At 44.4% G+C, this 14,944-nt stretch overlaps 1 protein-coding gene across 4 annotated transcripts in view; it reads right to left on the bottom strand.

The window, feature by feature from the left end:
- The window catches only part of TASOR2 (transcription activation suppressor family member 2), a 1,020,110-nt gene that overhangs the window by 395,632 nt on the left and 609,534 nt on the right, over window positions 1-14,944 (bottom strand). For all 4 annotated transcript variants that reach the window (XM_078677333.1, XM_078677324.1, XM_078677320.1 and 1 more), the window contains one exon: window positions 11,232-11,309. In XM_078677333.1, coding sequence (XP_078533459.1) covers window positions 11,232-11,309 — 78 coding nt within the window. The remainder of the gene's footprint in view (window positions 1-11,231; window positions 11,310-14,944) is intronic.

Genomic DNA, 14,944 nt, shown 5'->3' on the forward strand with positions numbered 1-14,944 from the left:
TGCCCACTTGTCCGATCACTCCGCGGTGCTATTAAAAACACATCTAGGAAAGGATAAGCCAACCTCAAGGAGGACTGTAGACCGTACCATCTTAATCGACCCACAAAACATAGTAGAACTCAAAGCCGAGACAATAGCTTATTTTGAAAATAACAAAGAGGGAACCTTCACCACAGGTCATCTGGGACGCATACAAAGCAGTAATCAGGGGGAAAATATTAAGCCTGGCAACACATAAAACAAAAACAACAAAACAAGAGATAGGGAAGTTAGAAAATATTATAAAAACTCTGGACGAACAAATAGAAGCGGAAGAAGATTTAGTTAAAAAAAGGAAATTAGAGGCGGACAGGATGAAACAAAAGGAATCCTTATCAGGAGTACTAGAGAGTAAGGTGAGAGAACGATGGGAAGTGAGCAAATTGTCTCACTATGAGTATGGAGAAGGTTGTAGCAAGTTGTTGGCATGGAAAACGAAAACGGACGCAAGTAGGAATAAGATAGCTAATATCCAGCCACAAGGTACTACAGAACCAAGCTCAGAGGACTGGGTGATAATGAATGAATTTGTAAACTTCTTCACGGAACTATACACAGAGGACACAAATCCAACAAGCGAACAAATTAAAGAGTACCTTGAAGCTCAGGAACTTCCAAGGTTAACAATTGAGGAAAGGGAAGAGTTAAAACTCCGAAATCTCAAAGGAGGAAGTGGAAGAAGTGCTGAAAGGCCTAAATAGAGGGAAAGCTGCAGAACCAGATGCACTTCCAAACTAATTATACACCAAGCTCAGAGAGGTTCTAACTCCTCCGTTCACAGACTTGATAAATACAATCTACTGAGAGAAAGGAAAACTCCCAGACTCCTGGAATGATGCAACAATAAATATTCTATTAAAACCGGGGGGAAATCCTGCAAAATGTGAGTCTTACCGTCCGATTTCCTTACTGAATTGCGATTATAAAGTATTTACACAAATTATGGCAAAAAGGCTAGGGAAAATAGCCGGAAGCTTGATAAAGGAAGATCAGAAAGGGTTTGTGAAGGGTAGGCAGCTGCATGACCTAACACATGAGCTCATCGGGGCCATAGACATAGCCGTGACTGAAAAAACACCCTTGACTATAATTACTCTTGACGCTGCCAAAGCCTCTGACAGGGTGAATTGGGACTTTTTAAATAAAGCACTCTTTAAATTTAACCTAGGGGACAAGTTACAGGGAATGGTCAAAGCATTATATAGAACACCTAAGGCAAACATTTTAATCAATGGAGATCTAATAGAAAACATCGAGATAAAGAGAGGGACAAGACAGGGATGACCCATTTCCCCACTTCTTTTTAATTTATACATTGAGCCCTTGGCAAATAGTCTTAGAACTCACCCCAACATAACACCATTCAAATACCATGGGTGGGAAAAAAGGTCGCTCTATATGCAGACGACCTAATGATTTTTACCAATAACTATGAGGGGTCAATCACCTCAATAGAAGAAACTTTGTCTAAATTTGGGAAGGTATCTGGGTACCAAACTAATCAGGCAAAAACAGAGATTATGAGCTGGAATGCCCCGATTAACAACAATTACACCAGGAAGAAAATCAGGTACTTGGGAATAGATATAATTAAAGACCTGGACAAAATAACGAAGATAAATCTTGACAGGATTACTGCAGAGGTCAGAAAACTGTTAAAAGCTTGGGGAGGCCTCCCCCTGACCTTCCTAGGTAGATCCAATATAATTAAAATGTCCATGCTACCCAAATTTACATACATTTTTAGTGCAATTCCACTAGAATTTAAGAGGAATCCCCGAAGAAGATACAAGGGGAACTTGCAAGCTTCATTTGGTCAGCAAAGAGCACACGAATAGCCTGGAGTAAATTAAGGAGAAAAAAAACACAAGGGGTAATAGCTAGCCCAGACCTAATTGAATACTATAGGGCCTTCCAATTTAAGCAAACAAGGATACTGCTGAAAAACTACGATCAGTATCCGGAATATCTTCAAGTAATGGCTGGCAAAGCTGGACACTTCTTACATAAGTTTGGTCACCCAAAATATTTCAAAAAGGTGAAACTAAAGATCCTTAGATCCGCAGCAAAACTGTGGTACCAGATAAGAAACACCCTGCAAATACCTTACTACAGCGAGTTCGCTCCAATATGGGACTCACCCGGAACACCAGAGTGCCTTAAAGACAGCTTGGCAACTATTTTAAAAACAGCAGGTATCCAGGAATGGGGTCAACTTATGTTTGAAAATATTACAAAAGACTGGGAAATCCTGACAAAGACAAATGCGTCTCTTGCAAAATTTAAGTACTACCAGCTCTCCAGCTGGGCAAAAACACTGAAGGAGAACAAAAGAGGAAATAATGCTATAGAGACAGAGATGATAAAGAATACTCCCATAAAGAAAGAAATATCCTGCTGGTACTGGGCTCTGATTTTAGCAGGGGAGGAAAACTTCCTGATTCCAGAGGTGACCTGGGGGAAAGACCTGCCATCTCTGGATATCCAGAAGTTGTGGCAAGTATCTATGGAAAAATGTTGGTCAATTGTGAAATCCGCTGCCCTAAGGAGAAATCATATCTTTACCATTCATAGAGCTTATTGGACCCCGAAGAGGCTATCCAAATTCAACGAGTCAAATAAAAAGAGTTGCCCTAAATGTGAACTGGAGAAAGCAGACGATCTGCATATGTTCCGGCAGTGCCCCCAGCTTGACGATTTTTGGCAGGAAGTAGGTAAGACCCTAGATACAGTACTAAGAAGAACAACCGATGTAAGTATGGATCTTGTTATTTTTGGGGTGACTAGACATAAGGGGCTAAATAATTTAACAAAAAAAGAAGAGAATCTCTTGTTTATGTTAATTTTGCTGGCACGGAGGGAGCTCTGTATTAAGTGGGTAAGCTCGGTTCCCTGACACACAGAGAATGGGTAGCTTCAGTAAATAGAATAAACAAGATGGATAGGAAAGGGACCCCCAGTAGGAAACACAACTTCTGGGAAATATGGGAGGACTCGCAGTTTGCAATCTAAATGACTATTGTCACTTACACCATGATCAGGGCAAAATCCAAAGATTATGCGATGGCAATAAATAAACAGGCAAAGTGCTTGTGTGAGAGGCCAGGCTGGCCAGCTCCCCCCCCCCCCGAGCGGAAACTTTCATTGAATTTGGTTATGGAAATAAGGGGCCCCCTTTGAACACGCTTACAGGGAGACTCCCCAAACCCAGTGTTAAGATCAAAGAATAAGGGGCAGTGAAGGGACAGTGAAAACTCCTTAAACTTACTATTGCAGAATGAGGATTATAAAATGGAAAAAAAAAAGTCATGGTGGCGTGCTGATAGGGTTCGGTGGCAGACTGTGTCAAAGGCTGCTTATAGGTCCAGGAGGATGAGGGCGGCTGTTTCTCCTTTGTCCATCAGGATCCTGATGTCATCAGTGGCGGCGATGAGGGCGGTCTCGGTGCTGTAGTTGCTGCGAAAACAGGATTGGGAAGGGTCCAGGATGTTGTTGTCTTCGAGGAAGCGGGTTAGCGGTTTGTTGACAATCTTCTCTGTCACTTTTGCCGGGAACGGGAGCAGGGAGATGGGCCGGAAGTTCTTGAGGTTTTTGGGGTCCGCCTTGGGCTTCTTCAGAAGGGCGTTGATCTCGGCGTGCTTCCAGCTTTCCGGGAAGGTTGCTGTCTCGAAGGAACTGTTGGTTGTTTTCCGGAGGTGGGGTGCGATGGTTGTGCTGGCTTTGTTGAAGACGTGGTGAGGGCAGGGGTCGGATGGGGATCCGGAGTGGAAGAAGTTCATGGTTTTGATGGTGTCTTCGTCACTGACGTGGGACCAGGCGGTCAGGCGGCTGGTGATCGCAGGGGTGGTAGACTCGGTGGTGGGTGCGGGGGTGTCAGAATAGAAGCTGTTGTGTATGTCGGCGATCTTGCGGTGAAAGAAGGTGGCCAGGAAGTCGCCCAGGTCTTGTGATGGTGGGATGTTGTTGTTGTTGGTGTTGGAGCTGGGGTTGGAGAGTTCTTTCACGATGCTGAAGAGCTCTTTGGTGTTGTGTGCGTTGTTGTCTAAGCGGTCCTTGAAGGCGGTCCTCTTGGTGGTCCTGATGAGTTGGTGGTGTCTGCGGGTGGCGCTTTTGTGGGCTGTGTGGTGTTTCTGGTTCTGTTGACGATTTGTTCCTGTGTAGTGAGAATCCTAGTTGAACTAGTGTTTCTATTACTTGCTGTATATGCTGTTTGTATATATTGTAGGAGCTTGCTCTTACTAACCAGTCGTCTAGGTACGGGTAAACATGAATTCCTTGTCTTCTTAGCCGAGCGGCTACTGCAGCTAGGCATTTTGTGAAGACTCTCGGTGCATGATTTTAGTCTGAAAGCTAGCACCTCGAACTGGTAGTGTGTCTTTTTGACCACAAATCTTAACTGACTTTTGTATCTTTTGTTCATGGGAATGTGCAAGTACGCATCCTTTAAGTCTATGGTTGGCATGTAGTCTCCTGTTTGCAGCTGAGATACACCTCTTGCAGTGTTGTCATCTTGAATCTTTGAGTCGTTATGAATTTGTTGAGGAACCTTAGGTCTAGTATTGGTTGTAAAATTCCGTCCACCTTAGGGATAAGGAAGTATGTGCAGTAAATGCCGTTGTTCCTTTCCTTGCGTGGTACCTGTTCTATTGCAAGTTTGTTCAGAAGTTCTTGTACCTCATGTAGTAATTGAGATAATACCTTTTTGGAATGTATCTTCTTGCTTGGTCTTTTGTTTGGAGGTTTCTTTGCCAGCTCTATGCAGAAACCGTACTGTATTATGTTTAGTATCCATTTCTCTAAAGTTATCTTTTCCCTCTCTTTGAGGACGTATGTTAACCTGCATCTTACTGGTGCAATATGTTACAGGAGCTATTGCTTTTCTGTTTTTTGGTTTGCCTTGTTTTGTATCTCTGTGATGTCCTTGGTGTGTGCACAAGTTTTTGAGTGCAGTCACTTGGGGGTTGTTTGTGGTTGCTGTGGCTGGCCTCTACCCCGAGGGCGCCCTCAAAAGGATTGTCTACCCTGTTGGTTTTGCCAATTCTGCTGTTGTCCCAGTTGTTGTCCCTGGCTTACTCCTTGGTAAGTCTGTTGAAAGCCTTGGTGCGTTGTTGTAGGTTGGTGGTTACATCTGCCCATTGGTCTTCGTGAGGGTGTGCCTCTACTCATGCCTCTGAACTGCAGTACACCCATAAACCTTGCTGTTTCATGGTCTTTCTTTAATTGGTTTAGTTTTTCATCAACCACACTTCCAAACAGCTGTTCTCAATTGAAAGGTGAGTTTAAAATGTTACTTTGCACCTCTGGCTTGAAACCAGAGATTCTCAGCCATGCATGCCTTCTTTTGGTGATACCGATTGTCATTTGTCTGCTGGCTATTTCAGCCGCATCAAGGCCTGATTTTAGGCATGTGTTTGCCATGTTCTTCCCCTCCTCCACTAAGCTCCTTTGGAATTGCTCTGGCAGGTGTTTTAACAGCTCGCCAACTTCTTCTCAATATTGGTATGGAAGCCTGTTGAACAATGCATTAGAATTAACTATGCGCCATTGAATTGCCGTATTTCTCCCAACCTTCCTTCCCATGAGATCCATCCCTTTGCTCTCGTTGTCAGGTGGAGGGCCCCTCTAGCCAGGGTCGTTAGATCTTTTGGGCATGGGTGCTATATTATGCAGATGACACCCAAATTATGGTGTCCATTACTAACAGCATAGAAGCATCAGCACCTCGTTTTATAAAACTGCATGCTGGCAGTGGCCTCCTCGATGGTAGAGAACGATCTCAGACTCAACAGGGATAAACTGAGTTTTTGATTTTGGGTTACCAACAGGACATCTAGTCAGAGGCCTGGTGGCCTGATACGCTTGGCCCGTGCCCGGGCCCTAGCCCCATTGCAAAAAACCTGGGCGTCATAGTTGACAACTCTTTCTCCCTGGGCCCGAGATTAGTAGAACGGTGTCCACCTGCTTTGGGACTATTAGGATTCTTAGGAAGATTTCTCAATTTCTTTCCTCCCAAAAGCAGGCAGTTGTTGCTCTTGTGCTGTCCAGATTGGACTATTTTAATGCTCTTTCATTGGGGATTAACAAGGGACTTGTTCATCGCCTACAGATGGTGCAGAATGCTGCAGCCAGGTTGGTGATGGACCTTCCCAAACACCATTCTGTTTCGGCTACCATCAGTAAGCTGCATTGGCTCCCTCTTGGCCGGAGAATCCTGTGTAAAGCCCTTTGTCTCGTTCACAAGGCTTTTTATAACACTGGGTCAGAGAGTACTGAAAGGCTTTTCTGAAGATACGTTCCCACTAAGCAGTTAAGATCTCCTAGTAAAAATCTGCTGATAGTTCAGAGGTTCAAGAGAGTAAGATGGGGAGGTTGAGCCTTTTCCCTTGCTGCGGCCAAACTCTGGAATTCCCTTCCTTCTTCAATCTCTGGATTGGAGTCTCATACTTTCTTCCGTAAGGCCCTGAAGACTTGGCTCTTCACCCGCCCATCACTGTGAGCCCTACACATCCTTGTCCATTGACCCTCTCCGCAGCCCTGTGACGCCCCTGGGCTAAGTCCATGCTTTACAAAGCTAATATTCATTCATTCATTCATTCACATTAGTAGGTACATTAGCTCTCTTTCGAGACGTAGAAGCTATAATTGAGTCTGCTGGCACTGAACCCTTGATGTACATAGGATCCTTGAAGGAATGGTTGTATTTCTTCTCTCCTCATGGTGTGACTGCCTTGCATGTGGCTGTTTTTTTAAAAGCTTCCTTACCTTGATCCAAAACACTTGGCAACATGGGAAGGAATTAACTCTTTGTTTGGGTAGGCAGTAAGGTTTCTAAGAGAAAACATGATTGGGGGTTTTCTTCTTTTAATTGCACTCCATAAGCTTTCTTTATGACTTGATTGTACATTCCAATGTCATCTGGTGGTGAACGCCTCGATGGATATGTCTCCACTGGTTCGTCTGGTGATTCGGCATCAAGATAATTGCCATGGCAGGTCTTGAGTCTGAGGACACCGAATCCGCATAGGTTTGCTCCTCTTCTTCTTCGTCGTCGTCTTATGGTTCGGGAGTTGGTGGCGGCTGTAATTCCTCGATATGTTTGTCGACGTCGACATTGATGGAAAGTTCTGGTGGAATTTTGAAAAGTGTCATCTTTTCAGCAAAATCTTTCTTGCGTTGCAAGATACTTGCGATTTCTGCTTCACGTCTCTTTTTTCTCTTTCTCCATCTCTGACGCGTGAATTTCGGCTTCGAAACTTCCGCCTTTCTTTTTTAGCTTTACGGCGCCGATGCAGCTGTCGAAGCATGTTTCGATCTCTCTTTTTTGGACATCTGAGCGTCCTTTTCGTGATTGTCTTTACCAACGTGTTTGTAGTTTCCAGGGTCTTTTTTGCTGTTTCGGAGTCCTTGTCTAATGAACCGACTGATTGTTTCCCCTTGGACGCACATCGAGTGTTTTGACGGTGAGGCTTCTTTTGAGGGCTTAGAGTCCGTTTTTCTGGACTCGCTTATCTTTTTCGAGGTTGATGGTTCCCTTACCTCCTTTGGAGTCTTCTTCTCAACCTCAACGGCTGTGATGTCTGTTTCCCCTTCGACTTCAGGACCTTCGGCGACGTTGTCCTCGTCTTCGCTGGAGAGGCCCAGGTGTCGAAGCGATGGTTGCGGATCTTGACCCTTTTATACACTAGTATATCCACATTTTGGGATAGAAATGAGACTATAGGTGTTTATGAGCACCATGTTATCGTAGTGGCTGTTTAGTCCCCTCCATTATAATATTCTTGGATCCGAATATTTGGATCCATAGAGAGTTACTCATGAACAATTGAAACTTATCATCTTGACCCTATGAGTAGCTCCCTTTCTAAGCCATCTTAATAAAGCCATCAACCGATATGAGTTCTCAGATATCAGAATTTATTGTAGTGGAAACTTGATTTAAATTGAAGGGAATAGTATGGAATACAGACTATGATTGTGTTTTTTTTAAATTAAAAAAAAAAGATTTTATGGAGTCATTGTACTAATGTTTTATGTAAGAGAAAAATTTAAGAAAATAACGATGAAATGTAAAAATTAAAGATGATAAAAATGTAATTTTTGAATGTATATTTATAATCAGTTACAGGTAAACGTGTGGCTTTTCCTGAAGAAGGCGTTCTGTATGCCGAAACGCGCGTTGATTTGTGCCACCAATTGTGTTGATTCTCTTCTTGTTTTTAAAATAAATTTGATATGTGATCTATTATTTTTTTAAATGTACAATTGTATGTATTGTGTTACAACACTAAGTTTTACAGATATTTTTGAATTGATGTTATTAAAATGAATGTTTTATATATATTCTGTTTCCTGCTCATTCCCTCCCAGACTTGTTTCCTTTGATTAATTGCCTAAAAAGTTTTTCACTTGAATTGATTTTACCTGTCCTAGGAATTAAACACATTACTGTTTAGGGGGTCCTTGTTGTTTACATTTGCGGATCTTGACCCTGCATGTTATAGTTGGCTCTTCTTTGCCTTTCTCTTGCTCTCAAAGTCTTTGGGGTGAAAGCTGAGCATGCGTTGCAGTCGTCGCTTTGGTAATCCAGTGACAGGCAAAGGTTGCAAAATGGATGCTGGTCCTTTTGTGTGTATTTGTGGTGACAATTGTCACATAATTTGAATGGTGTTTTGTCCATTACCGCGCACAGGGAGCCCCTCTGCATGCACATTCTTCGTGTTGTCGGAGATTTGTTTCTCCTTTTTCGTTACGCTCCGGCTTGTATGATCGCAGCGTATTAAACCCACACTGATGCCAATGTGAGATTTAATGAACAATGCACACAGAGGGCATCTTAGGGATGCCCCCTGAAAAATGACCTGCCACTAGTGTCCAGGCTAAGTGGCTGCTTTCAGCTGCCACCACCAGACATATTTCTGGACCCCGGGGTCGAGAGCCTGCTGCTCTTGGGGGCATGAAACAATGCCCATCCTGGGACGAGGTGCCAAGCCTCCTTCCCCCAGGTTGGGCAGGGTCCACGAATGTGAAGCTTCAAAGGCTTGCCGCCTTTGTGAGCTTCCCCAGACCACTTACTGCTGTCAGCAACTGGTCTCCACCGGTTCTGACCTCTACTTTAGGCGGGAGAACCGGCAGGAAATACAAGTGAGGAAGAGAGGTGTGCCCACCTCAGCCAACTCTACCCCTCAGGTGGGGGAGGCGAGGTGAAGCACAACTCTAATAGGGGGTGTACCCACTTCAGGGAAAAGACCCATTGGTCCCAACCTTTTACCTACTTGTAACGCCCCTAAATTTAGTACTTAGGGGCACCCCTGAACCTTGCTTCCTCAGACAAGAAGAGACTACAAGAAAAGAAGAAGTACCGAACAGCCGTGCGAAACCCTGGTGTGTCCTGCAACCAGGAACCTCAAAAACCCCGGAGGACATGTCTGCCTTTAACTACAAAGACTGTGTCTCCCGTGAACACTGGATTAGTTCATCAACAACCTCTAGCCCCGGCCGGAAACCCAAATCCGCCCCACTCTGCACCCGCCATCCATGGCCCGAGCTGGCAAACACCACAAGGAGGTCTTCCCGGCGATCCTGACCTGAGATCCAGTGATCCCTGACCTGCCTCAAGCCTCCAGCCAACACCTGCAGCCTAAATCTGGAAGGCCCCCCAACCGGGACTAGGAGCTGGTAAGAAGATCCGACCCTAAAAGGCAACTCTGCACACGACGCCCCACGGCCTTGGGTGGCCAAACCGACAGTGCCTAACCAACCTCTAACATCCCAACTTACCTCTCAAAGTGGTATACGCACCCAAAAGATATTTGTCCCCGAGCCTGCGGTGCCTTTCCAAACCAGAGGTTCCCCATTGCAGACAACAGGGCGCCAGACATCGAAACAGCACCCTGCACCCGGCCGCCTTACTACTGCTGAGGGTGAGCCTTTGGTGCTACTTTGTTTCCCCATTTGCCCTGAGCTTAAGTCCAGGAGCTTTGCTCCCACAACCAAGTGGGATGCTCGTCAGCAGCCACCAATCGGAGGCCCCCTATCCAACATTGGATAAAATTAGGCCTCAGCACTCTGCACACGGTGGCCCTAGTACCGCATAGGATAACATTGATTGTTTTTCTTAGAAAAGTTTGAGAAGAAATTCTTTTAAATTGTACTAACTAACAAAATCGATTTACCTTACCTGTTTACAGGCAATGTCCCACTGTAGTATACAGGTATACTACACTGTGTAAGAAAAGTAATCTCAAAACATAACTTACCTGTAATTTTCCTCAAAATCCTATACAAAGTATATGTACTGTATTCTGAAAAGCATTGAATTATCAGTAACACTACTGTAAATAAATCAAAGTACATTTACAATTGCAAATCAAACTGTGTTACAATCTGTATATTTACTGCAAAGTACATATCACTTACCTGAGCCAGGCCTGCTTGGTTCTAGGAAATAAAATAACTAAAAGAATATTTTTATACAAAAACAATTGGTCTGAAGTTCAGTCTGAGTGTTTGAAATTATTTGCTGATTGGGTGTGTACAACAAATGCATAACACTGTCCTCTGATGAAGCCTTACTGCTTTACCACACTACCACAAATAGAGAGTGAGGTGCTATCTACTTTACCTCTGCCTACCTTTTAGGTTCAATAGGTCAGCCTATCTGCCAACATAACCCTGATGTTCCTTTTATTTCCCATGAAAAAGTTTCGGGAAAGATTTTTCTAGCTACTTTTACTGAAACTGTGACTATTTTAGCTACAATTGGCTTTTTTTTTTACAATCGAAATATATGAAACTTGGCAAATTTTAGACTTTTATTAGGTTGCAAAGATGTGCGTTTCATCATTTAAAGGATGTTTTCTACATAAAATACATGACTATATTTTTAAAGACTATGATCCTGCATGCAGGCTGGGACAATTTGGTGCTTATGACTTTGATGAGAATCCCCTACAGCAGAATTTTTCATGTTGCCATTCTGCCTAAGAAATTTCAAAGAAAACATTACAAGTTCACAGTTTGTTTATATCTCTCAATCAATCATAGAGTTATCCCTGAGAAAAAACATTTTTTTTTGTTTCAATTCTATGCATTTCTCAACTCTGTCCACCGCGACTACTTCTCTTGCATGCTCAATAATGCAAGAATATGAAATGCATTATTGAACTTCCGGAGAGCAAAATTACACATATTACCTCAGGCACATTATTACAAACTGCCTCAACTGCCAAAGGCTCAATCTCTTCTTCTACGACAGTGTGAGTTTCATGCACCTGTAAAACAAACATTGAATGTTATTTTTTCTCAAAATGAACTGCTTTTGCTTTTCTTCAGTTCAACTATCCCATTTGCATCGTACTCCCACACCCAAGACTATCAATGATGTAGCTCAAAAAAACAATAATGATATTCACACTGATAATGTATAGTTTCTTACCTGTCGGGCCGTTTTGCAGCTTGAAGAAATTTCTTGATTCACATGCTGGGTATTATTCCGCGATCTAGTGGTTGGGTCCTGATTTCTCCCTAAAACATTTTGTCCTTCTACTATTTTAGTTCTTTTGTTGTTGGTGGGCGTTGACGGACCTTCATTTGGTGTTCCCTTGTGACCACCTTGTGCTTCCTTCAGAAGCTCCCACCTTTGGTCGCCATCTTCGGACATTGGTCGCCATCTTTGGATTCTTTTTTTATTTTTATGCTGTTCCCTCCATTCATCTTCTTGTCAGAGTTGGGTGGGTAGGCTTGTCAATACAGAAAGTTCTTCAAGCTGAAAAACTACACTGACAGGAAAGAGACAATACTTTTTGCAGCAAGAATCTTTTCTGAATTCACATGCTGTGCACAGATTTGGTAGCAGTTTGTTACTACAGTGGTGGTTGGGTTGAAGATGAGCACCGATATGAAAACAGATAATGTAAGACCTTTTGTCCTACTTGTCTTCTTTGTTCATCTGAATATCTTAACAATAGTGTCTTGCGAACTATGTTGCTGCCATACAAATGTCTTGCAATGGAGTATTTGAAAGGAAGACAATGGTTTCTCTTTTCTTTCTCGTTGAATGTGCCCCAGGCGTGTTTTTTAATGTCTCTCTTGCATTCTTGTGGCACAACTGAATAGTTTGTGCTATCCATCTTGAAATTGTGTTCTTGGTAACTGATCTTATGAGGAAAACTATTTGCAAATGAAACAAAGATCTGTTTCGTCTTTCTGTCTGCCTTTGCTTTTTCGATGTAATACATTACTGAACGTTTTGTGTCAAAAGTACGTAATGTCCTCTCTGTGTGCGTCTTTGATTTCTGAAAGAAACGGTATCTGTATACTTTGATTCATCGCAACTGTGACATAAAATTTGGCATTAGCTGTCTGTTGGGACTCATGACAATTCTTTTTCTACTTGGAAATAAGGCTCTAGTAAGATGAGTGCTTGCAATTCACTAAATCTGCACAGTGATCTTATGGCCACTGTAGCAAGCTGGCTCTGTATATACTATACCAAAGTGAGGTATAGTGTGCACAGAGTCCAGTGGAACCGAAAAGGTAGGCAGAAGTAAAGTACAAGTTACCACTTGAATAACGATATATCTGTAAGAGACATTAGTTAGTGATAGATTACTTACCTTAGAATTCCTTACCTTAGAATATCTCCAGGCGTCAGACTGGATCCGGAAAGTTTTCGACAGCAGTATCCCCTGCGCGTCGGAAGGTGGGTCGTGTGGCTCCGCATCCGTCACTAGCATCGTATGCGCAGAGATGACATCACGGGGACTACTTAGGCACCACCCATGCACGCTGACGTCAGTTCTGTACACGACTTTCCGCCCCAAGAACGCAGAGCCATGCAAGAAACGGACCACTAGTGCCATGAAACTAGGGCCCTGAAAAGGATGACCTTAACCCTAGAAATCAGTTCGCAGAAGGGGGAGGATGGGTGGGGGGTAAGGAATCTATCACTAACTAATGTCTCTTACAGATAGATCGTTACACAAGTAGTGACTTGTGCATCTGAAAGAGACACGTTAGTGATAGATTCCTTACCTTAGAATAGATATCCCAGCAATACCTACCACGGAGGTGGGTCTGCGAACCAAAATCACACCAGAAAGTCCCAGAGAACCGAACGGCCCAAGAAGCCCTCTCTCTGGAGTTGGTTGTCCAGGCAGTAGTGCTTGGTAAAAGTGTGCAGCGAGGCCCACCTACCTGCCTGACAGATGTCCTGCAAGGGAATGCCGCGTCCCAAAGCAGTAGTGGCTGCCGTTACCCTGGTAGAATGGGCACGCAGCCCCACAGGAGGCTCCTTCTTAGCCAACGATTAACAGGCTTTGAAGCAGAGAACGACCCACTGAGAGTTGGTCTGTTTGTGGAAGGCCCGACCTTTTTTGGCGCCCCCTAGCCAACAAAAAGTTGGTCATCCACCCAAACTGTTGTGTGCACTTCAGATAGAACGAGAGTGCACGTTTTGGGTCCAGACGGTAGAGCCTCTCTTCTTCTTTTGAAGGATGCAGAGGTGGAAAGAAGGTGGACAAAGTGATGGTCTGCCCGATGTGGAAGGGCGTGACAACCTTTGGCAAGAAAGAAGGACGAGTCCTTAAAACCACCTTGTCCGGATGAACAGAGAGAAAAGGAGGTTTATAAGAAAGAGCCTGAAGCCCACTCACTCTTCTGGCAGAGGTGATAGCTACCAGGAAAGCCGTCTTAAAGTGTGAAGACGTAAGGGACAGTTATGAAGTGGCTCAAAAGGAGCGCACATCAGAAAATTCAAGACAAGATTTAAGTCTCATTGAGGCAATATGAAGGGCACGGGAGGAAACGTGTGTGTAATACCTTTCAGGAAGCGATTAACAATTGGAGACTTAAAAAGAGAAGGCTGATCTGAAAGCCGTAGAAAGGCGGAAATGGCAGAGAGATAACCTTTGATAGTGCCCAGAGAAGAGCCCTGCTGGGCTAAACAGAGAAGGAACAGAAGGACCTAGGAAAGAGGGGCAGCAAGGGGATCCACAGCATTTGCTGTGCACCATGCCACAAATGTGTTCTACCTGCGTGCGTATACCGTCTTAGTGGAGGGACTCATTGCTGCTAGAACGATGTCACAGACTTCAGAAGGAAGGTTGAAAGCTGTCAACTGTTGCCGCTCAATCTCCACGCATGGAGGTGGAGGCTGGGCAGATTCAGGTGGAGGACCGTCCCCTGCCGCTGTGACAGAAGATACTCCCGAAGAGGCAATCGGAACGGGGGAGCAATCGCCATGCTGAGTAGCTCGGGATACTAGTATCTTCGTACCCAACCTGGAGCCACAAGGATGACTTTGGCCCGGTCGCGCCAAATTTTCTTGAGCACTCTCGGCAGAAGTGGTATAGGTGAAAAGGCGTACATCAGACCGCAGCTCCACTCGTGACGAAAAGCGTCGCAGAGCGAGTGCCACTATGGAAATTCCATTGCGCAGAATTTATGAAATTGCGCGTTCTCTTCGGTGGCAAATATATCTAACCAAGGCTCTCCCCACTGCAAAAAGAGACCTTGCACCACCTCCGAGTGAAGATGCAATTCTTGATCCATCATGCACCGGCGGCTGAGTTCGTCCGTCCTGGCGTTCAGAGAACCTGTCAGGTGTTGAACCACCAAGGTAATGCCTTGATGTTCCAGCCATTTAGAGAGACGTAGAGCCTCCTGACATAGGGACACAACCCCACCCGCCCTGTTTGTTGCAACACCACATGGCGGTGGTGTTGTCCATGAACACCGCACTACACTTCCCCAGACAGAGGGAAGGAATGCTTTCAGTGCAAGTCGGATCGCCCGAAGCTCCAAAAGGTTAATATGGAGCCAGGACTCCGCCAGAGACCAGAGGCCCCTGATCTCCGCCTCTCCCATGTGGCCGCCCCATCCCAGGAGGGACGTATCCGTCACCACT

Source organism: Lissotriton helveticus, chromosome 1_1, assembly GCF_964261635.1.
Source record: "Lissotriton helveticus chromosome 1_1, aLisHel1.1, whole genome shotgun sequence".
Taxonomy (NCBI): domain Eukaryota; kingdom Metazoa; phylum Chordata; class Amphibia; order Caudata; family Salamandridae; genus Lissotriton; species Lissotriton helveticus.